Genomic DNA, 22665 nt, shown 5'->3' with positions numbered 1-22665 from the left:
GAAATATTTACAAAAAAAATTTGACCCGGCTCTAAAATCTTTATTTTTAGAGCTACAGAGTTTTAAAAAAAACCGTTTTTGTACAATTTTAAGATCTTTTGTTCAATTATAAACTTAACCATCCAGCCTTGTAACATTAATTTAAAAAAAACAAAAACCGAAAAAAACTGAAAAAATTGTATGGGAGGTCCCAGAAGGAGGGGGATTCCCACCCCTAAAGGGGGGTCCAGATTTTAGATCTCCTTAAGAAACCCTTATATTCCGAATTTGAGCCAAGTCTGCCGAAGGACAGACCCTTAACCTAACCTAACCTAACCTAACCTAACCTAAATCAGTTTTTTAGTTTAGTAGCAGTTGGCTTCTGTGAAGGTCGCAATACTAACCTAACCTAATCTAACCCACTTTTCTAGTAGCAGTTGGTTCCTGTAAAGGTCGCAGTGCTAACCTAACCTAACCTAACCAACCTAACCTAACCTAACCCTAACCTATCTCTGGTAGCGGTTTCGTTTTTAGGGTCATAAAAAAATAATAACCCTAACCTACCTATTTCTGGCAGCAGTTTCGTTTTTAGGGTCATCAAAAAAAAAATAACCCTAACCTACCTATCTCTGGGAACAGTTTCGTTTTTAGGGACATCAAAAAAAAAAAACCCTAACCTACCTATTTCTGGAGGCAGACAATTTTACCCCAATGTACCAAATATTACCATACAAATCCTAAAACCTTGCCCAAAATTACTTATATAAAAACAAATTTCTATGAAAAATTGTCAAGTGCGAGTCGGATTTCACTATTTCCATACAAAGAAGTCATCAGCGCCTGATGGAGTGAAAGGCAAAGTTTTTTCGTAAATTCGTAAGTTCAAAACGATATATCTCGGAAACGGTAACAGATGGAGCAAAATGGACTTCAGTTTTGGGCTGTCGCTAGTAATTTTTTGTATAAAGCATATTATTAGAATAGTTACAAGAAAATATGTAATTTCAGCGTTTTTAGGATTCCGTACCTCAAAAGGAAAAAACTGAACCCTTATAGAATCACCCGTGCGTCTGTCTGCCTGTCTGTCCGTCTGTCACAGCCTATTTTATCGGAAACTACTGGACCAATTAAGTTAACAAAATAAGTAGATTCTTAAGGTATTAAATATCAAAGTACAGGCAATCATTTTACGACTATTAGTAAGTTCTCTGTATCATTGTATGTCATTTTTTGAAGGGCGCGTCGTAGAGTATTCTTATAACAATTCAATCACATAAATGGGTATAAAAATAAGAAAACTATGTTTTTTAAACACCCTGTATAATTCCCGCAAAAGAAATAACAAAACCTTGAACCTTTCGTATTTACATGTATGTGAATGGATTATTAACACATATTGTAGTAGGTAAGGTTAGATGTTAGAAATTCGATTCAAATAAAACTTTCGTCTTTACAGTGTAACGTAACTTTGCCTTTATTAAATTCGACGTAGCGTGATATTATTATATAAATACTAGTTTTGCCCGCGACTGCGTCTGCGTGGAATAAGTAATTAGGGTAGCTTATTTTTTATCCAATCTGCTTTTTATTAGTAAAATAAAGTAAGTACAAATATATTTTTGCCTATTGATACTATTGATTGAATATCAAATCAAGTTGATTTAAAAAATAGAATTAGCATCTCGTTGTAGAATAAGGCTGCAGGTGCAGGTAACAGCGCACGGCGGTCGGCGCGCGCCGCGCCGCCTCCCCACGCGGGCCGTTCCGCCGCCTCTGCCGCCGCTGCATCGCCCACAGCAGCCGACACTTCCCACCATTACATTGATCCCGTCCAATCCGTCACCGGGCAGATTAACTCGCCGAGTTCACAGTCTTATCCACTATAAATAGAACGGAGGGTTCTCGTACAAATAATAAGTGATTAAACAATGAGTAATGAAGAGCCGAAGGCCGCGCCGGATCGATGGCGCCGGACACGCGACCGGCCACGCTTTGACACTCACCGGGGACGACCTACATTAAGTACTACATATTTACACGTTAATTGTCGTGTTTTTGTTAAAACAATTATACGAGTATCTGTAATGGGTGCATAATCGAACGGCGCGCCGTCAGTCGTTCGCGGCGCGACAGCCGCTTCGGACGCCGTCATCAATCACGCGAGGCGATCGCCGGCGAGTGACGGGCGCGGGGTATCGCTGCATCGATCGTGATTAGAGCTGACGTGGCCGTCGGCGGCATGAGCGCGGAGCTGGGCGCACCGGCCCTGGTGCAGGCGCTGCGGGCGCACGCCGGGGAGGTGTCGTGCTGCGCGGCGCACGGCGCGCGGCTGGCCACGGGCGGCGGCTCGGCGCTGCGGCTGTGGCGGTGGCAGGCGGGCGCGGGCTGGGCGCTGGCGGGGGAAGCGCGCGCCGCGCACCGCTTCGGCGTGACGTGCGCGCGCTGGGCGCCGAGCGGCGCGCTGCTGGCGTCGTGCGGCGTGGACGGCGCGCTGCGCGTGTGGTGCGGGCGGCGGCTGGCGGCGCGGCGGCTGCTGGTGGCGGGCGGCGCGGCGGCGGCGCGCGCGCTGTGCTGGGCGGGCGGGCGGCTGCTGGCGGGGCACGACGACGGCAGCGTGCGCGTGTGGGCGGTGGGGCCGGCGCGGCTGCTGGCGCGCCTGCAGCCGCTGGAGGGCGCGGTGCACGCGCTCTGCGCGCCGGCTCGCTACGCGCTGCTGCTCGTCGCCTGCACCGAGGGCGTGCTCAGGGTCTTCGACCTCGATGGTGAGAGCCGATAAAATAATAACGGTAGTTTGAGGGATAATAGACAATTGATATTCGGGTGTCGTTCTGACAGACAAAGGAAATCGATCCCACTAAACACAATAATAATGTTTGCTAAGCACTTTAACCTAAGTTTTTATAACTACATAATGTGCTTATTGCTTATTTAAAGACTAGAATAATAAGATAGCCGAGATAGTGAGATTGTATTCCAGGAAGTTTATTAAATTAATTACATTCAGATGCTAATTTTACCCGACTGCGCGACGCAAAGGAGGGTAATGTGTTTATTAATTAGCTAGGTATTCATGGAAATTATATATACTTAAACATGGAAAAAATAAATCTTACGAGTATCGATAATATAACGTAAGCATTTGCTAAAACAAGAGTTCAAATAATATAAATTGTGCTACGTAAAGTGTGCTACGTTGGTCATTACACACGAGGCAATATTGCGCCGGCAATAAAGTCGATGTGTGTAATGACCAATACACATGCACGCGTTTCCTAACACTCTAAAAAAAATTTGGTTGGCCCAATCAATATCTTGATAGTCGTAATCAAGCATCTTGATTCCATACGAGCCTAACAAGAACTTAGACACATCAAACAAGGTAATTCTGGTTGCTATTACTATTGTTATGTAACTGAACCAATTAAGATCTTGTTCAATATTTACATGAAAAATAATTATACTAACTAAGGGCTTGATAATTATTATCATGATACGTAACTGTACCAACTAAAACAAACAAGTTAGTTTAACTAAGAAGTAAATCAATGTTAACATGAAGAATTACTGTATTAACTATTTGACCCAAATAAGTTCAACTAAGAACATGATTACACCGACTTATGCACCTTATTAGCCTGAACTAAGATATTGGTCAATTTGAATCTATTGTTTAATCATATCAACTAAGATATAAATCAATGTTAACATGAAGAATTACTGTATTAACTATTTGGCCCATATAAGATCAACTAAGAACATGATTACACCGACTTATGCATTTTATTAGCCTGAACTAAGATATTGTTCAATTTGAATCTTAATTGTTTAATCATTTCAACTATGAAGCTTGTTTAGTACAATACCATTCTTGTTCAATTGTACTATGACTTACTTTGTCTCGTTTACTAATACATGCTAATACATTTCTTTCAGATCTCTAGGTTTTATACGCGCCGTGCTGAATAATGCTGATGGTCCTCGTTATTATACTCAAGGCATTAGTCTTAAATACTAAGATATACATTTATTTCAGATCTTTTTGGCGATCGGCCTAGACCGGTTTAGCTTTACAAACACGGGAGGAGGCGTGCTTGTGAAATGTGAAGCCATACCGGTCTAGGCCGATCCTCAAAAAAATCTGAAATATATCTGTAATCTGTATTACCTACGTAGTATTTAAGACTAATGCCTTGAGTATAATACGAGTACGAGGACCAGCATTTATTCAGCACGGCGCGTATAAAAACTAGCACAAAGGAAATTTATCAAATTTAAACGAATAAGTAGTTAATAAAATATAACAACAAAGAAAGGGATAAAACATAATTAACTAAATCAGGCCCGTAAAGTTTTATGAAAAGGGGGTAAATAAATAAAACAAAAAATATTATAATAAGATGTTATTTATTAATTTAAACATTTTGAAAGTACACTACACTCACAGTGTCACTACGCGAGTTTGATTCGGATTTCACTGGTTATTTTTAGACAAACAAATCACAGGATTCCACACATTTGACAGTTTAAAACCCGATCTTCACGATTGAAATTTTTATATTTGTGAATTTCAATGGCTTCTCTTACCAATCTTGGTATATAGTGGTGTCGAAATGACCTTGGGACTATGCAACTCGATCCAGTGATTATTGTACCCGACTCAAGGAGACGCTGGGCAATAGCTGACTTGCGAGCGTCATTGTTCTTGACCGCAGCGATGTGTTCTTTAATTCTGCAGGCAATAGTGCGTTTGGTCTGCCCAATGTGCGAATTACCACATCTGCACTCAACTTTGTACCCACCAGGTTTTTCCAGAGGAATAAGTAATTGAATGAGCTTAACGCAACTGCATGCTACTGAGACTCGACTGCTCGCTCGCACGGTGGCACACGCCGCGAAAGGGGCGCGGGCGGGGCGGAGAGCGGGTGTACAGGCGCTCCCCCCGCTTATCTCTTGATTGATCGGATTAACCGATTATTTAATTTAATTATTAAGAAAATCGATTTAACAAATAATTCTTAGTAGAATGGAATATTAGTTTCGTAATTAATACAATAATTTGATCATAATGGGATTGAATGTTTTATCTTCGTTGTTCTAAATATTGTATGTTTAGTTGATTGAACTACCAAATCTTATGTAAATCAACAAAGACAAAATAATCAAATAAACTATTAAAATGTTCATAACTATTAACATATTTATCTGTTTTAATTAATTTGTTAAGGATTGAATTAACCTACGTTACATAATTGTGCCAACGAGTTAATAATAGATGCAAAGTATACAATTATTAGAATTAATAACATACCTACTTTATTAGTTCAATCACAGATACACTTATTGTTTTAAGTAATCAGCTTTCTTTGATTTATATAAGATCGTTATTGTTGTAATTAACTTAACGTCAACTAAGAGAAAACTGCTCTTAGTTGGTCTTCATTTTTTAGAGTGAAGGTCTTTTTTCAATACACTTGTTATATAGTAGGTATCTCTGTTTTGCTCTATGGTTAACTGGTAGAGAATATCTTTTGGCATCAAGTCCGCCTCTTGTACATTGTTGTACTTATATATTTTGTGCAATAAAGTTGAAATAAATAAATAAAGTTTATGAATGTTTTGTGTAGAAGTTAGCCGCGGTGGTACGGAGCAGGGCGCGGGTCCGGCGCCGCTGCTGGTGGAGTGCGGCGCGCACGACCTGGGCGCGCTCAGCGCGGCGCACAGCGAGGACGGCGCCATCGCCGCCACCGGCGGTCACGACGCCGCCGTGCGGCTCTGGTGGGTGCAGGTAAGTGATCAGATGACCTGCGTTGTCGCGAGTGACTGCATATGTCAAGCACGGGTCTCTATTGTTTCCCAAATAGTTTTAAGTCATAATATATTGTTTGTCCGAATTTTCGTTAGTCATAATTGGTTTTTCTCAGAAACGCGTAACTTTTCAGGATTTCCATAAAACAAACCTAACCTAACCTAACCTATCTACATATAGAATAACCTTACGAAAATCCTGAAAAGTTAACGGTTTCTGTTTTATGACTAACGATAATATGACAAACAATACATTATGACTTAAAACTTTATGGGAAACAAAGGGACCCCGTCAAGCACAACTTTAAGTTTGGGGTCGCGCGTCAGGACTAAGTCATGCTATACATAAAGTTATTACCTATATATTATTACATGCTATAAACTAAGTATGTATAAATAAATATCTTATATAAATACATGAACAGATATAAATATTTATATAGGTATTACATAATTATGACCGCACACATTTTCCTACCTGTCAGTAGACAGCCATAGTTTTTTGTCTGAGATGAGAGCCATAGTTTTTAACAAGCTTTTATTAGGTCGACCTATGTAACTAACATGTAATGGAATCTAAGGTAACTAATTTAACCATCTTCCAAGGATCGTAGCGTCATGAAAATTGGCAGCTGTATGTAGTTCTGATGACAATACAATAATATGGTACTGTCGAACTGATCTGATGATGGAGACAGGAGGTGGCCATAGGAACTCCGTGATGAAACAACGCAACCTAATTGTGTTAGGGGTTTTTAGAATTGTCTCGATGAGTATTAGTTGTCTGTCGTAAGAGAAGTACAGTCAGCGATAAAAGCTTGTACCAAAAATGAAATTTTTGCCAAAAACTTATTCAGTCTATATTTATTAAATTCGCCGCGTCTAGATTTATATACGTCGGGAATTGTGGGCGTATCATACAATCGGCAGCACATCAGAACCTTCCATCGTGGATGACGAGGGCCTTCAATGAAATACGATGTTCAACTCACAATCTTTACTGCACAAGACTCATTACAAATCACAGCACGCGATACGTTTCTTATCTTAAGCAAACCAGTGGATTAGACCCAGGAACCACCACCGACGTCATCTTTTCCCGTTCGTTCTCATCGTGCTCTCTTGAAGATTGATTAACAGCATAACTTCAATTGTTCTGGGCTTCAATTGTTTTAACAGCGCACTCTATGACGTCTTGGCAGAACTGCGTCGAACGCCACTCAGGTGTACCTACGCAACACCCTAGTTTGCTCTATCTGTCAAGGTTTGCACGATAAAACGCCTCTTGAAGGCAATAGATGGCACATTTCAGCCATTCTCTGACATATATATATTTTTTTCACCACACCAGCTCGGAAAGGCTTACTTTGCACTTCAAAAACGGATAAGAGAATCAGTAATTTACATATTATGTGAGGCAAAGTAATCAAATGCAAATTGTGAGTTGTTTTCTTATGTTTGCTGGTAGAATTGACTCTTAAATGATGATTTGGATGATAAATATTTAATAACATTGATTTGAATTTGATTTGGTTGGATTTTGTTTGATATTTTACATTTAATATTTGCTTCGGGTTGGTGTTGTGAAAATGTTTGTGTTTCACTCGGGGGCAAATTTTGTTTAACCCTCGTGCTTTGAAACCCTTGCAACGCTCAAGATTCCATTTGTTTAACCACTCTCTGCGCTCTTGGTTCAATTTTGGATTCTTTCGCTTGCTCGGGTATCAATATTAGGACGCGTGGTTAAACAACAACTTTGCCCCCTTGTAAAAAAAATAACTATTATTTCGCAGGGCCGAGGCCGAGAACGGCGCGTGGTGGCCGGCGCGCGTCTAGAAGGGCACACTGCGGCCGTGACGGCGCTGGCGTTCGCGCGCGGCGTCCTGGCGTCCGCCTCGCTGGACCGCACAGCGCGCCTGTGGGCGCCCGCCGTGCCCGCCTGTCTGCACGTTCTGCATGCGCACCCGCGCTACCTCACCTGCCTCGCACTCGCGCACGACCTCTCCTACCTCGTCACCGGTAAAGTAACTCCGAACCTCCTATCTACATTCCTGTGTGGCGTCCACATAGCCTCGGAATCACGAAACAAATATTAGCTGTTTCACACATTTTTCTCTAATCAGATGCCAATGTTTTTTATGGCAGAGCCAGCATTTTTTCCTTGATAGTAAAAATAGCTCAGTTTAGCGAGTAGACTCGAACCCTGCCTTTATGGTCTAAGATCTAGCTACGGAAATAGATTTGCAATTAATAGAGCAACGCCATAAGAAACATTGGCATCTGATTAGAGAATACTCTCCGTCTAAGGCCTATAGTTAGATTGTTGGCTTATTTTTAATAAAAACTTTAGCTTACAATTATTGACCCCAAAACGCTCACAAAATAACATACAAACTATGTTAACTTAATAAATATAATGTTTAATTATAATATTACCTTTTTATTAAGTTGCCGCATTTGCATGCCAAATCATTGCAAATTTAGCTAAGACGGACTCTAAAATCGTCAATTTCATCTCGCAACTAATTTCCTTGGGCACGTTTTTGATGAAGTGTGTCTACAGTGTTATTTCTGTTGGTTTGGGAGTAGCCTGGGACCTCTACCAGACAATTAAAATTATCACCCAAAGAAATTAGTTAACGCTCTGATATTGAGTGGCAAGGTTGTGTTGTCGCAGGTTCTAACGACAAGTCGGTCCGCATGTGGGGGCTGCGCGGGCTGTCGCTGGAGGAGGAGCTGGTGCCGCCGTGCGACGGGCTCGCGCACTTCGCACTGGGCGACTTGCAGGTACCTACACCTTGTTGCAAACATATTAGGTCCATTACATTCCACGATTCACTACATTCGGCGACATATTGTTAAACAGAAGTTGTTTGCCACGACCCTGAATGATGAGAAAACCGATGCAAGAGGGACATAAAGGAAGGCGGAGAGACATAATAAGAGTAGACTTATCTAACAGCATACATATCTGTTTGCAGGGTATCAGTCCGTTGGACGACGACGAGCTGGTGGAGCTGGACGGAGTGCAGGAGGAGGGGGAGGGCGGCGAGCGCGCGGGGGGCGCGCGGCTGTCGTGGCGCGGGCGCGTGCACGCCGGCGCCGTTAACTGCGTCGTCGCGCAAGGAGATCTGCTCGCCACAGCTTCTAGGTGGCAGTGACATCCTATTTTAATGTTTAGTGATTTAATACTATATCACAGCCATGGGATGAAATGCACTAAAACGAGGTATTTTGACGCTCAAATGGATTGAGACGGCCAATCGAGTTAAAAACTACTACTAGAGACTAAAAATTGTAGTGAATCTTATTAGGGTAACAAATCTATGGTGTTTCATAACAAGTTTCTACATGTGTGCAATAGTGACGGTCTGGTGAAAGTACTGCGCTGCGCGGGCGGCGCGCTGGAGGAGCTGCACGTGCTGGACGCGCACCAGTACCCGGCGCAGACCGCTGCGTGGGGGCAGGGCGTGTTGCTCAGCGGCGGGCTGGATGGACAGGCCGTGCTCTGGGACACACAGGTACGCCGGCGTGGAGCCCGGGCTGCTGCTGAGCACCGGACTGGACGCGCACCAGTACCCGGCGCAGACCGCTACGTGAGGGCAGGGCGTGTTGCTCAGCGGCGGGCTGGATGGACAGGCCGTGCTCTGGGACACACAGGTACGCCGGCGTGGAGCACGGGCTGCTGCTGAGCACCGGACTGGACGCGCAGGCTGTGGGTTTCTTGCATGTTGGGTATACATTTTATAATACTGTTTATTCAAATTTGACTGCCAGTTTTTCTTGTAGCCGCTAGAGATTATCTTAGAAGATCCATCGCTGGTCAGTTAAAAGTGTTGCTGTTCAGTTGTTGTTCAGTGATTTTTCTCTAGCATTAAGGTAATTAAGTAACTGTTTAATCCCCTTTTAGTCACTCATAAACTAAACGATATCGTTATAAAATTGTATTTATAGTTTTATAAATTTATAGGTAATTTTGAACCGTTCAATCCCCATGAATGTGTCGTGTTTTCACCGTTTAAGCCAATATGTATAAACTGAACTGAACTGAACTGTATAAACTTAACGCATTCATTTATTATTCATATCGAGTTTTATGAAGGTTTCGTAAATGATGGCAATTGAAATCGATATTGATCAGACCTCGAGTGCTTTACGCAATTAAGCTCTTCATTTGCCACGAATGAGTGAAGTAGCCATGAATAGCCTAGGTGACACAAATACTTGCTTCGATGACATTTAGTGCTCCAAGATTACGTTCATATTGTGAATGTAATCTTCGATTCTACTTCTACTCCAAACTTAACTGACGCTCTTTACTTAACTTCTTTCTGGTGAACAACACTACCTATTTATTAATTATAATAAAATGTTCAATTCCTAACTCATTATTTTATAGAATGACGATATGAAGCGACGCCACTTATGTCTCCGCCACGACTATTTATTTTAACCAATCAAGAATTTGACGACTGTCTGCGAAATTGCCCAGGCGCTCACTCACCACTCTCAGCATAGATGGGCTATTCTTTTTTTCCATTTTCTTGGGACATGACATTATTATTTGTTTGCTAATAGTTTACGTGACTATGTGCACTTGTGCAGGCAGGATGCAGGCTGCGCACGCTGTCGCTGGGCGCGAGCGTGGGCGGTGGGGACGCGGGCGGCGGGGGGGTGCGCGGGGCCGCCGTGTCGCCGCACCGGCCGCCGCTGCTGCTGCTGGCCACGGACGACGGCCTCGCGCCCGTGTGGGGCCTCCACGACGACCCAAAACCAATACAGTAAACTAAACTCTTTATTGTGATTAAGCATGTACCTATACACGCAGCATTATCATCAGGGTGCGTAGCCAACATGCCAATAGTTTACGCTCCGTAGCGAACGAAACGTAACTGTCACTGTCGCACTAATATGGAACAGTCATAGTAGTGAGTATAGAGATAATAGTGAGTATAGAGAAAGACTAGCGTCGTATCGTTCGCCATGTCATTTTGGCTACGCACCCTGGTTATAAGATTAGGTTAGACTTGTGACCCAATATGCACACAGTTTTGAAAATAAAACGTTTTCGGTCAAATGGGATTTGGCAAATGAAACGTTGGACAAAAATATTTTAGAGTTTGTGATTTAGATAAATAACAGTTAACAAATCATCTTGTTTTCTTGCTACATACAAACGGAAACTTGAATAAAGTTCAAGTAATCAAAGTACCTAGTGTTTGAGTGTGGAAAAGTGTTTCATTTAATGCGTTTGCGTGACCCATTTTCGATACGAGTTGATGTTTACTTTTAATTTGACGGCGTAAGGGCGGTCCCACGAGTGTCATTGTATAAGATTGATGATGATCTACTTCCTAATGACATATCGTATCGTAATAGCGTAGTAATAGTATATCATATGTAGGTAAGCTCCGAATTTAAGTAATCGTATTGTTTTTCTTATCTTACTAGCCGGCACCTTCCATCTCGTCCATTAAGTTATAACCCCATTTACCTCCGTTATGGGTTGAATTTTCAAAGATACCTGTTTAGAACGGTGAATGGAGATGATGATGGGATTTTTATACTCAGGTTGAAGAAAATAAGAATGCGAAGGTAGTTAGGCCTTGCTTTGTATATTTTAAGTATAGTTACTTAATCTGTTCTGTAATAAGTATTTTAGTTATGCGTTATTTAAAATTGTTCATACATACATAATATATATGTCGAATACTGATGGTCCTAAAGGCGGTGGGCGCGTGCAATGGGGGTAGTACCTAGATGTATTACTTCACAGCTAAACCAGTATGCTACCATGCTACCAGTGCATGAAATAAACCTTAGGACTCGTTAACCATACTAGTGCCTACTATATTTCAGAACTAAATGATGAAAATAACTAATTGCTATTAGAATGTTGACTGGTTAAATTGAGAATGAAAAGATCACATGAAACCGTTCAAATATTTATTCAAGTCAAGCTAGGCCGGCTCCAACCCTACGCCTCTGACATGAGAAGATTTAGCCCTATATGGGACCGGCAACAAACTCAGAGGGACAAATCTTTTCCAAACAACACATAACACATCCTTTCTTTATTTCACAAAAGTAAGCTTCTAATGAAACATAGGAAATCAAAATAACACTTGAAATAAAACACTTAGCTAAATGGTTAAAGAACGCGGGATTCTATAAGCTATCAGAATAATCCTTCAGGTATAAGCCTTCAGGAACGCGGCGAGTTAGGCACGAGGTTGGCTAACGAGTACGTCCGATCTCTAGCGCGGTCCGATCAAGAAGAACTACCAGCGGCGGAGCCACACTTCTCCCGCCTCCAAGTCAAGTTGGCAAACCTGCTCGAACAGTCTACCAACATAACAAAAATGCCAACTCGTGCTTACGCTCACCCAAGAAAAAGAAACCTCTTGACGTTCCAAAGCCTTCTACCTGTCATTTTAGTTCAACAACACGCCAATAGGTGGCGTTACTCTCTACGCAACTTTATTTCAACAATGCGCCAATAGACGGCGTTACTCTCTACGCAACTTTATTTATTTCGTTACAACCAAATAATACGTAGGTCAACATTGCTAATCGATTTTATACAGGCGTCTAAAATAATGAACTATAACGCTGCAATTCGTCGTTCTGGTGTCAGGTTCCGACATATATATGTACGTACATGTTTTAAATTGGTCTAGAATATTCAACATTTGTTTAACATCCAGTGTATACCTGGTGGGAGAGGCGGCGGGCGCGGCGTGGTGCGTGAGCTGGGCGCCGGGCGGCGCGGCGGCGGCGCTCGGCGGCGCCGGCGGCGAGTTGCGCGTGCTGGCGCCGCCGCCGCCGTATGACCAGCCGCGGCAGCTTGCGCTAGTGCCCGACGCACACGACCTAGGTACCTACTAGCACCACAGTATCTCTTGTCGGCGCTGCGAGGCTCAGGTATAGTGCCTGAAGCGCGCGACCTAGATACCATAGACCAGTTCACGTTATTCAAATTCGTGAATCTTATTACAAAGGTCCGGCGATAATCACTTACAATTGTTGATTGTTGCTGTTTGTAGGTACCTACTTAATTCCTATTACATTGATATTTTGTCTGCGTACATAGGTGTAACGAGTTGCGAGTTTGCGCCGTCTGCGTCGGCGGCGGGGCTCGACGCGGAGGCGGCGGGCGTGCTGCGACTTGTGCTAGCCACCGCCGGTGGCGACTCGCTTATTAAACTCTGGATCGTTGATCTCGATGTGGTGGGTTCAGTATATAACACCGCGTCAAAAAAAATGTTCTTCTACTTTTTCCTAATCAGAACAAGATACCAAATATGCCCTTAAACGGATCGTCACAAATTTTGTTACACCCTGTAAGTACCTATATTAAAAAACCGGCAAAGTGCTACTCGGACTCGCGCAAGAAGGGTAAAAAAAAATACTGTATTTAGTATTTGTTGTTATAGCGGCACGGCAGCAGAAAATACATCATCTGTGAAAATTTCAACTGTCTAGCTATCACGGTTCATGAGATACAGCCTGGTGACAGACAAACGGACAGTGGAGTCTTAGTAATAAATAAAGGGTCCCGTTTTTACCCTTTGGATACGGAGCCCTAAAAATGACAAGACGCAATGTGGGGTTACCAGAGAAGATGACGTAAAACTTTTCATAATAACATTACGTCACAGTTATTCATAATTATTTAATTTGCAAAGGACGCATACGACGTGTGGATACACATTTAAATGTTAAAATTGTGTTATTTCACTGTCCTCGAAGAAGTATGGTATGCAACTGTACATAATTAGGCCTTAAAATACGAGTTTCATAATAGGGTTAAAATACGTGTCTTCCCATTATGTAGGTATCAGATGCGTTAAACTACTGTTGTGGTAATTTAGGAAACTGAAGGCGATTCAGCGCGCCTCCAGCTCGCGCGCCTGGTTGGCGCGCACGGCAGCGCGGCGGCGCGCGCGTGCTGGGGCGGCGGGTCGCTGCTCGCCAGCACCGGCGCGGACGACTGGGCGCGAGTGTGGGCGCCGGACGGCGCGGGCCTGGTCGCCGTGCCCGCGGCGACGGCCGGCGCCGTCGACACCGCGCTGGCGGCGGCGTTGGTCAGGGAGGACGATGCGTTATACATCGCGTTCGGCACGTTGCAGGCATACATTTTATTTAACTAAAGAGTTATATATAGTCAATAGAGTCAGGCGTTATTTTGCCCGTTTTGCCGTTTGCTTTGTGCATTGCCGGATGCCAGACCGACAAAATTTCCAGCACCTGCTGATATGAGGCGAAAAAAGTGTTAAGTTTTGTACTTTTGGTGGTGGTTTTGACGAAACACTCTTACTTAATGAACAAAACAATATTTTCAAACTTATTTATTTACTATTAAGGACTGGGAAGTTCAGAAGGTTGAAAAGACAGCTGGTAACTAAAATCCTTTCACAAGTACTTAATAGACATGTAGTATAATACGCAACAGGTTTCGTAATTTTTTAAAAATAATAATTAAAGGTAAATAAAATAACCGCCTCGAATCGTACTTAGCTCAAATATACCCATTACACCGGAAGCTATACCGCGCTGAATGTCCAATGTGATCTGTTGGACTAAAGGCTGAATAAGTGTTTATTAGAAAAAGTTGTTCATCTATGGCTGCAGGGGCAAGTGGCGCTGTGGAGACTGCCGGCGGGGCTGGAAGGTGCGGCGGACGAGAGCGAAGAGGAGGCGCTCGACGCGCGCTGGTGGGGCGCCGCCGGCGTGCGCCACTGGCTCCAGGAGCACGTCACTAGAGTTCCTGGTAATATTGCCCGATAAAGGTGCTCGTTCTCCGGTTGAGGTATAGCAAAAGGGGCCCGACTTTAGGACTTCAAAAATTTCCGAGCATAATTTTTTTTTTGCATTTTTGTTAGTTTTTTTATACTTTAAAGAAAACATTAAAATAAGCATATTTTATTGATTGAAGTTTTTTTATAAACTTGACCGTTTAGGAACTAGAGCGATTCTGTCACAGAAATTACTACCTATCACCAAAAAACTGTAGGTAAGCTTTAATTTTGGTTTAGGTTAGGTTAGTGTGTCAACCTGCCCAAAGGGCATAACTACCCAGAATAGAAGCCCCCGCGAAGCGGGGGCTTCGTCGACCCTCTCACAGTAATTACTACCTATACAACAAAAAACCGGGCAAGTGCGAGTCGGACTCGCGCACGAAGGGTTCCGTACCATAATGCAAAAAAAAAAACGAAAAAAAAAAGCAAAAAAAAAACGGTCACCCATCCAAGTACTGACCACTCCCGACGTTGCTTAACTTTGGTCAAAAATCACGTTTGTTGTATGGGAGCCCCATTTAAATCTTTATTTTATTCTGTTTTTAGTATTTGTTCTTATAGCGGCAACAGAAATACATCATCTGTGAAAATTTCAACTGTCTAGCTATCACGGTTCGTGAGATACAGCCTGGTGACAGACGGACGGACGGACGGACGGACGGACGGACGGACGGACGGACGGACGGACGGACGGACAGCGAAGTCTTAGTAATAGGGTCCCGTTTTACCCTTTGGGTACGGAACCCTAAAAACGTAGGTAAGGTCCGAACTCGCAACTTCAGATCGCTCTAGTTCCAAACGGTCAAGTTTATAAAAAAAACTTCTATCAATAAAAGATACTTATTTTATTGTTTTCTTTAAAGTTTAAAAAAAAACTAACAAAAATATCGGGTCCCTTTTGCTATACTCTGACCCGTTCTCCTTTAAAAACCCTTATGCCTATTCAAAGGGAGCATAATACCAGAAAATTAGAAAAAAACAAAACATATGACGCGTTGCGTGAAATACTTGCGACTAAAGATATCGCCATCCACCACCTCGGGTAAGGCTGAGGCGACTTAGCGACCACAAGTGGTATTTCTATGTAAACAGACATGTTCAATAAGTAGACTGACACTCGATTGTTGTGTTTAAACTGCTTGTTACTTGTTAATTTGGCCGCTATGCAGGGCACTTATGGGACAGTGAAGCGGAGTCGGCGTTGCTGGCGGCGGCGCGCGGCGCAGAGCTCACCGGCGCGCGGCTCCTCGATGACCTGCTACCAGAATTGATGCGTGGGCTCGACTACGGTATTCTAAACGTTGCAACCATTTTTTTGATACCAATTATTTTCTTGTGTAATTCGATATTTAGAAACTTTGTATACCTGTCAGTAATTGTATTTCATTGAATTGAATTCATTTGTAATTGCTGATTAATGATGATTTGTTTTTATTGCTCGTATGAAAAATACACATCGTGACGTGTAAAAGTGTCCTTGTAGCCTATTTCTTAAATAATTGTTTGAATTTGAGTTTGAGAGCCCCTGGTTCACCTAAGACGTAAAGCAAAAATGGCGTTGCTGGCGGCGGCTGACAATTATTCCTATACATTTTAGCAACTTTTGTATGTCGTTTGACATCTTTGAAAGTTCTAAATAGGATGGTAGTATTGTTCATATTATGTCCATTAATGGAGGTGCAGCTGATTTTCACGAAGCTTCACGAGGTAGAAATGTCTGATGGGTTGTATATTTGGCATGTACCGAATACTTTATTCATATTTGTGTAATTGCAGATTCAGCGGACTCCGACTTGGACGAGGATGAAGACTTGGCGCTGGAGTCGGAGGCAGAAGACGAACCCCCGCGCGCGAGGCTTCGTCGAGAGCTGCGTTGGTTGAGGCGAGGGCCACCCGATCCGGCTACGGTACGATCCAAGCCAACAATACTCCACTTCTCAGATTTCCTGGTTGCACCCTAAAAGAGGCCGGGCTCTTAAGCGGGAGTATTAGGCAACATAATCCCAAGAATTGCTTTTGACGAAAGCAATTGCCACGTGACCTTTGGAATTCGTCGGGTTTCGTCATGTTTTCCATTACCGAAAAATAACGGGTATTTTTTCTGGTGTAGGATATATAAGTTATCTTGTCCTACTGCTGGACAAAGGCCTCCTCTGTTTTGGGCAATTTATCACGACCAAGGACCGGAAAACCCCTCTTTACGCTTAATCCTATCAATTCGGTAACCCAATCGATTCGGTTACCTTATCATTCGGTAACCCTATCATACTGTTACCTGATTGTAATGGTAACCTTATTGAAACGGTAACCCTAACCTTTAACCGAGTTAATCTCAAAACCCCATCGCGATAGGGTTTTTGTTAAGGGTTTTTAACAGGTTTTCATTCAGTTATGGTAACCTTTATTATCGGTTGCTTACTGGTTTGCTACATTAAAGTAGTTTTAGTGATGTGCCGTCAGAACTAAAAAAAATACTAAAAAAATTGTTTATTTTATTTACTTTATTTATATTTTGTTGATTTTATTGACTTTATTTATTAAATTTATTTAATTTAATTTATTTATTAAATTTATTGAATTTATTGATTTTTTTTTAATTTAGTTAATTTATTTAATTTATTTAATTTATTTAGTTTATTTAATTTATTTAATTTATTTAATTTATTTAATTTATTTAATTTATTTAATTTATTTAATTTATTTAATTTATTTAATTTATTTAATTTATTTAATTTATTTAATTTATTTAATTTATTTAATTTATTAATTTATTAATTTATTTAATTTATTTAATTTATTTAATTTATTTAATTTATTTAATTTATTTAATTTATTTAATTTATTTAATTTATTTAATTTATTTAATTTATTTATTCAATTTATTCAATTTATTCAATTTATTCAATTTATTCAATTTATTCAATTTATTCAATTTATTCAATTTATTCAATTTATTCAATTTATTCAATTTATTCAATTTATTCAATTTATTCAATTTATTCAATTTATTCAATTTATTCAATTTATTCAATTTATTCAATTTATTCAATTTATTCAATTTATTCAATTTATTCAATTTATTCAATTTATTCAATTTATTCAATTTATTCAATTTTTTCAATTTATTCAATTTATTCAATTTATTCAATTTATTCAATTTATTCAATTTATTCAATTTATTCAATTTATTCAATTTATTCAATTTATTCAATTTATTCAATTTATTCAATTTATTCAATTTATTCAATTTATTCAATTTATTCAATTTATTCAATTTATTCAATTTATTCAATTTATTCAATTTATTCAATTTATTCAATTTATTCAATTTATTCAATTTATTCAATTTATTCAATTTATTCAATTTATTCAATTTATTCAATTTATTCAATTTATTCAATTTATTCAATTTATTCAATTTATTCAATTTATTCAATTTATTCAATTTATTCAATTTATTCAATTTATTCAATTTATTCAATTTATTCAATTTATTCAATTTATTCAATTTATTCAATTTATTCAATTTATTCAATATATTCAATATATTTAATTTATTTAATTTATTTAATTTATTTAATTTATTTAATTTATTTAATTTATTTAATTTATTTAATTTATTTAATTTATTTATTTTAATTATTTTAGTTATAATATAATAATATTTATAATAAGAACACACCACACAGGTAGGTATAAAGATAAACAAAGGAAAGGCAAAAAAACTTGTTTGTGCTGGAGGCTTCATAGACCGCCCATGCCAACCTCGGTTATTCAATAATAAGTTGAATTTAAGTGTGCGTAAAGATTACAATCGTTTGAACTGGTCAAAAACCTCATAATGAGGTAACTGAATAGACTGGGTTTTTATTTCGGTTACCGGTAACAGAGGTTAACTCGATCTCATACGGTTACCGAATCAAAGTGTTACCTTATTAAGCGGTTACCGTTATGGTAGGGGTTTTTATAAACACCTCTAAAATAACCCTATGAAAAACCCCGGTTAAGGTAACCGGTTCCTGTCCCTGATCACGACTTACAACATATTCCTAGAATGCATGAACAGGAGTTCAAACCACGACCTCAGATTTTGAAGCCGCTTACGAGTTTTACTTACTATCTCGTTAAGGGGCCCACTGATTAACAGTCCGCCGGACGGTATCGGCCTGTCAGTTAGGACAAAATTTTGACAGTTCCGAACAACTGACAGGCCGATACCGTCCGGCGGACTGTTAATCAGTGGGCCCCTTAACGAGATAGTAAGTAAAACTCGTAAGCGGCTTCAAAATCTGAGGTCGTGGTTTGAACTCCTGTTAATCAGTGGGCCCCTTTACTATTGCGGTTCGTAGCTTTGTCTCTGGAATTCGCTGAAGGCAGTAAATTGTTGACAGGAAGAGTCGGCGCCGCACGCGCTGCTCTGCCCGCTGTCGCACCGCCTGCTGTGGTCGCCGGCGCGCGCGGCCGACGGCCTCACCTACGAGCGAGGCGCGGCGCACGAATGGTTCCTGGCCGCAGGTACCATAGGGACCTCTGATCCCGCGATCACATAACATGTTAGTGTTCGGTTAGGGACTCTCCGCACTAGCGCCCACGCTTGGAGGACCTGAGTGTTGGCTGGTCCCTAAACAAACAACTGCTCTCAAATCACAAATTAAACTTTAAAACTATAACTAAAAGAAGCGAACAACAAGGATGACCCAAGGTTACAGTTCTAGCAGGCAATTTTGCGTTGGCAAAAATGATGACAGCATTTTTTTCATACCACGTCGATGGTAAACAAGTATACGGTGCGCCTGATGGTAAGCAGTCACTGTAGGCTATGGACGCCTGCAACTACAGGGGTGTTACATGCGTGTTGCCGACTCTAAATTCAAGGGAGTATTGAAAAACGTCGAATTGGGGTAACTAAAAATTATCTTCTTAATAACGAAACGGATTCAGTCTTCTAAAAGTGTGGTTTGCTATCATTACTGCCTACAGAAGAAATACTGCTATCTATAACCTTGAACCCCTTTTTCAAACAGATCTGAATCTATATTTTTTGTTATGATGCATTGCAGAGGGAGCGGTATCGGGCGTGTCGGGTCGGCGTCTCCGCAGCGCGCGTTTACTGCCGAACTACGGCGTCCGGCGCGCGCTACGACGGCACCTCCGCAGCGCGCGGGCTAAACCCGACCCCGACCCGGCGCCAGAAAACGTGGACACGGCAGACCTGCTGGAGCTTGGAGAGTGATCCTTACCAAGTGCATCTATTTTGTATCCTTGTCTACTACCCGCGGGCCAGACCCATGCACGACCCAGAGGGAAATGTGGACACGACAGACCTGCTGATTCCTGGTTGTTTACAAATCCTATACACTAAATTACATTACACAAACTGAACATGTTTTATAGTTATTAAAATCTCTCTTGTTTCAGATATGTCCAGGCCTAGTTATACTTAAGTACATAATCTTTGATCTCTCAATGTCGCGTGGCTGTTCTCATTGTCGCAACTTCAAATGCAAATATTACGAATTTCTCTCCTACTTCAAACCCGTTGTGATGTGTTTCTGATTAGGGGTCATCCATTAATTACGTCACACGAATTTCTAGGTTTTTTGACCCCTCCCCCCCCCTTGTCACATTTGGTCACATTTAGCAAACCCCTCCCCCCTAGTGTGACGTCACATTTTTTCTACGAAATCGCCAAATCGAATTAAGTAAGTACCTAAGTATTATTAATATTTTATCAAAATATTTTTGACGATATAAATATTAGTAATTTTATAACCCAAAACTGCTTAGGAAAGAAAATTAAAAGAATAAAAACGATTATCGTTTTAAAAACTTGTTATTTAAATGTACAGCGAATAAAATAATTAAAAAAAAAAATTCGGTTACTGATGAAGTTAAAGTGACGTCACAAAATTTGTGTCTCCCCCCTCCCCCATGTCACAATATGTCACATTTTCTTGACCCCCTCCCTCCCCCTAAACGTGTGACGTAATTAATGGATGACCCCTTATTTGCTAATCACGGTACCTACTAGTAGAGATAAATTATATTAAACTAGAGGAACGCAGTCCAATATTACTATACAGTGGTGTCACAATCGAAATGTGGTAAATTAAAAGAAACCCTGGCAATTAAATTACTACGAAATTAAGTAACAGCTTGAAACTGATAATCAGATAAGTAGCTTACCTTGCCTAACAAGACAACATTGTTACCTCATATATAATTGTACAAATTTTGTCTAACCAAAATTGTCAGTAGAAAAAGATTTCGAATCTAGGTACTTTGGAAGGACCCGCCGTTTAAAAATGGTTCGTTCTCTAACCTGTGTATATCTAATAACGTAATAACGAATGTAGGAAGATCTCGAGCTTATCTATAGAAGTGATGATTGTTGTTCCTAATATCCAGATATTTAAATGTGTGTTGAATGATGTGATGTTGAAATGCAAGTTTAATATTTTAAATCTTTTTAAATATTCATTTATAAACCATGTTGGAAATAATCGCATTTTTATTTCTACCAAAAAAATAATAGTTCCTTGCAAACGGAATGTTACTGACTTGTGATATGAGCATTATATTTACTCCGAACCATTGTATGTAATGGGCCGGGTCCAAGCCGAGTCAGCCGACGCTTCTTGTAACATGTCAGAGGCTCCTTTCCATGTTAACATTATATGTGAACTTAGTATTGTTCTATTTTTAAGTCGGTTAAATTCCAATATTGAATCACACGGTAATTAAGTAGGCCATATCGTCTGAAATTCTAGAAAGAAATTTGGAGAGCCCGGTGATTTATAGTAAACCAATGTATTAAGATACTTATTCATAAAATAATTTGAACTTTATTTCAATGTCATAAAGCTTTTATAGTATAAAAATTCTGTTAAATATCAGTTTGGTTTCTTATGTTTCAAGTGTGTCGACTTGGATTTCAGACGTCATCGTAACATTAAATGAATAATGTTTGTTTTGGTTAAAATATTCTATGCAAAATTGAACCATATTATAAGGAATTTAAAAAAAGGGCGGAGTTCTACAATATGTGCTCATATAGAAAAACAAAGGCGGTTAGAATAAAAAACTGTAGTGTTAATCCCATAGGCGTAAAGAAATAGTTTATACCACACCCAAAAATAGGTCAATTTGGACCTTATTTTAATTAAGAAATAAGGTGTAATAAGTGAAAGGATGGTACGAAATTATGAAATTCTGTATTGGATATGGGAAATACCAATCAGGTACAAGGAAGTGGGCATAGTGGGGAATTTGAGGATCATGGTAGGGGTCCATAAAATCCCTAGCGGGAGCATTCGTCGTGGCCTTTCGCAAACCATCGGACGTGTTCTCTAGTCTAGGTTACCTATATTGTGTCCTGACTTAGATTTTGCTAGTTTCTCATGATGCTGGTAGAGTTTGGATTGGGGCATAATATATGTAGTGTAATTTGCTGTGGGGTTTTACTTGAATAATTTTGGAGAAGTACATGTGAATTGTGTTAATTTTGGTGTACCCTTGTTTTGCCGACAAACTTTTCATCGAATATTATTTCATCGACAACGATTCATCGAAACGTTAGTACTAGTAATATTGTTTGGCGTTATTTTGTTTCATATACTATTTATTTCAATTTTTCTTACTTCATAGAAATACTATTCAACGAATATTACTTGATCGCTAATTCGTTTCAAATTATTTTAATTGGCACAACTACTAAACATTGCAATTCATTTGTTCGACGTATTACTTTAATACATTTTTATATGTCGTACTACACATTTATACATTTTTCTGCTGTAAGAATTTTAGATTTAGGTTAGATTAGAACTGCGACCCCACACAGAAACGAACGGCTATCAAAGTCGGTTTAGGTTAGGTTAGAACTGCGACCCTACACAGAAACGAACGGCTATCAAAGTCGGTTTTGATTAGGTTAGAACTGCGACCCCACACAGAAACGAACGGCTATCAAAATCGGTTTAGGTTAGGTTAGAACTGCGACGCCACACAGAAACGAACGGCTTTCAAAGTAGGTTTAGGTTAGGTTAGAACTGCGACCCCACACAGAAACGAACGGCTA

General features: G+C 40.3%; 2 protein-coding genes across 2 annotated transcripts; both read left to right on the top strand.

Annotated features, from left to right (window-relative positions):
• The first annotated feature begins 2181 nt into the window (after positions 1–2181).
• Positions 2182–13937, top strand: LOC134799029 (uncharacterized WD repeat-containing protein alr3466-like). Its single transcript, XM_063771451.1, has 10 exons — positions 2182–2741; positions 5604–5764; positions 7578–7803; positions 8462–8571; positions 8766–8935; positions 9149–9305; positions 10390–10565; positions 12492–12661; positions 12878–13014; positions 13659–13937. Exons 1-10 carry the CDS (start codon positions 2219–2221, stop codon positions 13935–13937), a joined length of 2109 nt encoding a protein of 702 aa, XP_063627521.1. The 5' UTR covers positions 2182–2218.
• Positions 13938–14042: 105 nt separating this feature from the next.
• On the top strand, positions 14043–20138 carry LOC134799028 (WD repeat, SAM and U-box domain-containing protein 1-like). Its single transcript, XM_063771450.1, has 7 exons — positions 14043–14047; positions 14373–14557; positions 15755–15874; positions 16362–16492; positions 18977–19100; positions 19646–19828; positions 20004–20138. Exons 1-6 carry the CDS (start codon positions 14043–14045, stop codon positions 19816–19818), a joined length of 738 nt encoding a protein of 245 aa, XP_063627520.1. The 3' UTR covers positions 19819–19828; positions 20004–20138.
• Positions 20139–22665: the final 2527 nt, after the last annotated feature.

The sequence above is a fragment of the Cydia splendana genome, chromosome 17, assembly GCF_910591565.1.
Source record: "Cydia splendana chromosome 17, ilCydSple1.2, whole genome shotgun sequence".
Lineage (NCBI taxonomy): Eukaryota > Metazoa > Arthropoda > Insecta > Lepidoptera > Tortricidae > Cydia > Cydia splendana.
The sequence above is the reverse complement of the archived record's forward strand: the minus strand, read 5'-3'. Positions and strand labels throughout refer to the sequence as shown.

Excerpts from the sequence above, each read along its gene's own strand:
- LOC134799029 (XM_063771451.1), top strand. The coding sequence starts at position 2,219 with ATGAGCGCGGAGCTGGGCGCACCGGCCCTGGTGCAGGCGCTGCGGGCG. Across the intron at positions 2,742-5,603 it reads CAGGGTCTTCGACCTCGATG|AAGTTAGCCGCGGTGGTACG; the intron begins GTGAGAGCCGAT and ends TGTTTTGTGTAG. Across the intron at positions 5,765-7,577 it reads TGCGGCTCTGGTGGGTGCAG|GGCCGAGGCCGAGAACGGCG; the intron begins GTAAGTGATCAG and ends ATTATTTCGCAG.
- LOC134799028 (XM_063771450.1), top strand. Across the intron at positions 14,558-15,754 it reads GCACGTCACTAGAGTTCCTG|GGCACTTATGGGACAGTGAA; the intron begins GTAATATTGCCC and ends GCCGCTATGCAG. Across the intron at positions 16,493-18,976 it reads GGCCACCCGATCCGGCTACG|GAAGAGTCGGCGCCGCACGC; the intron begins GTACGATCCAAG and ends AATTGTTGACAG.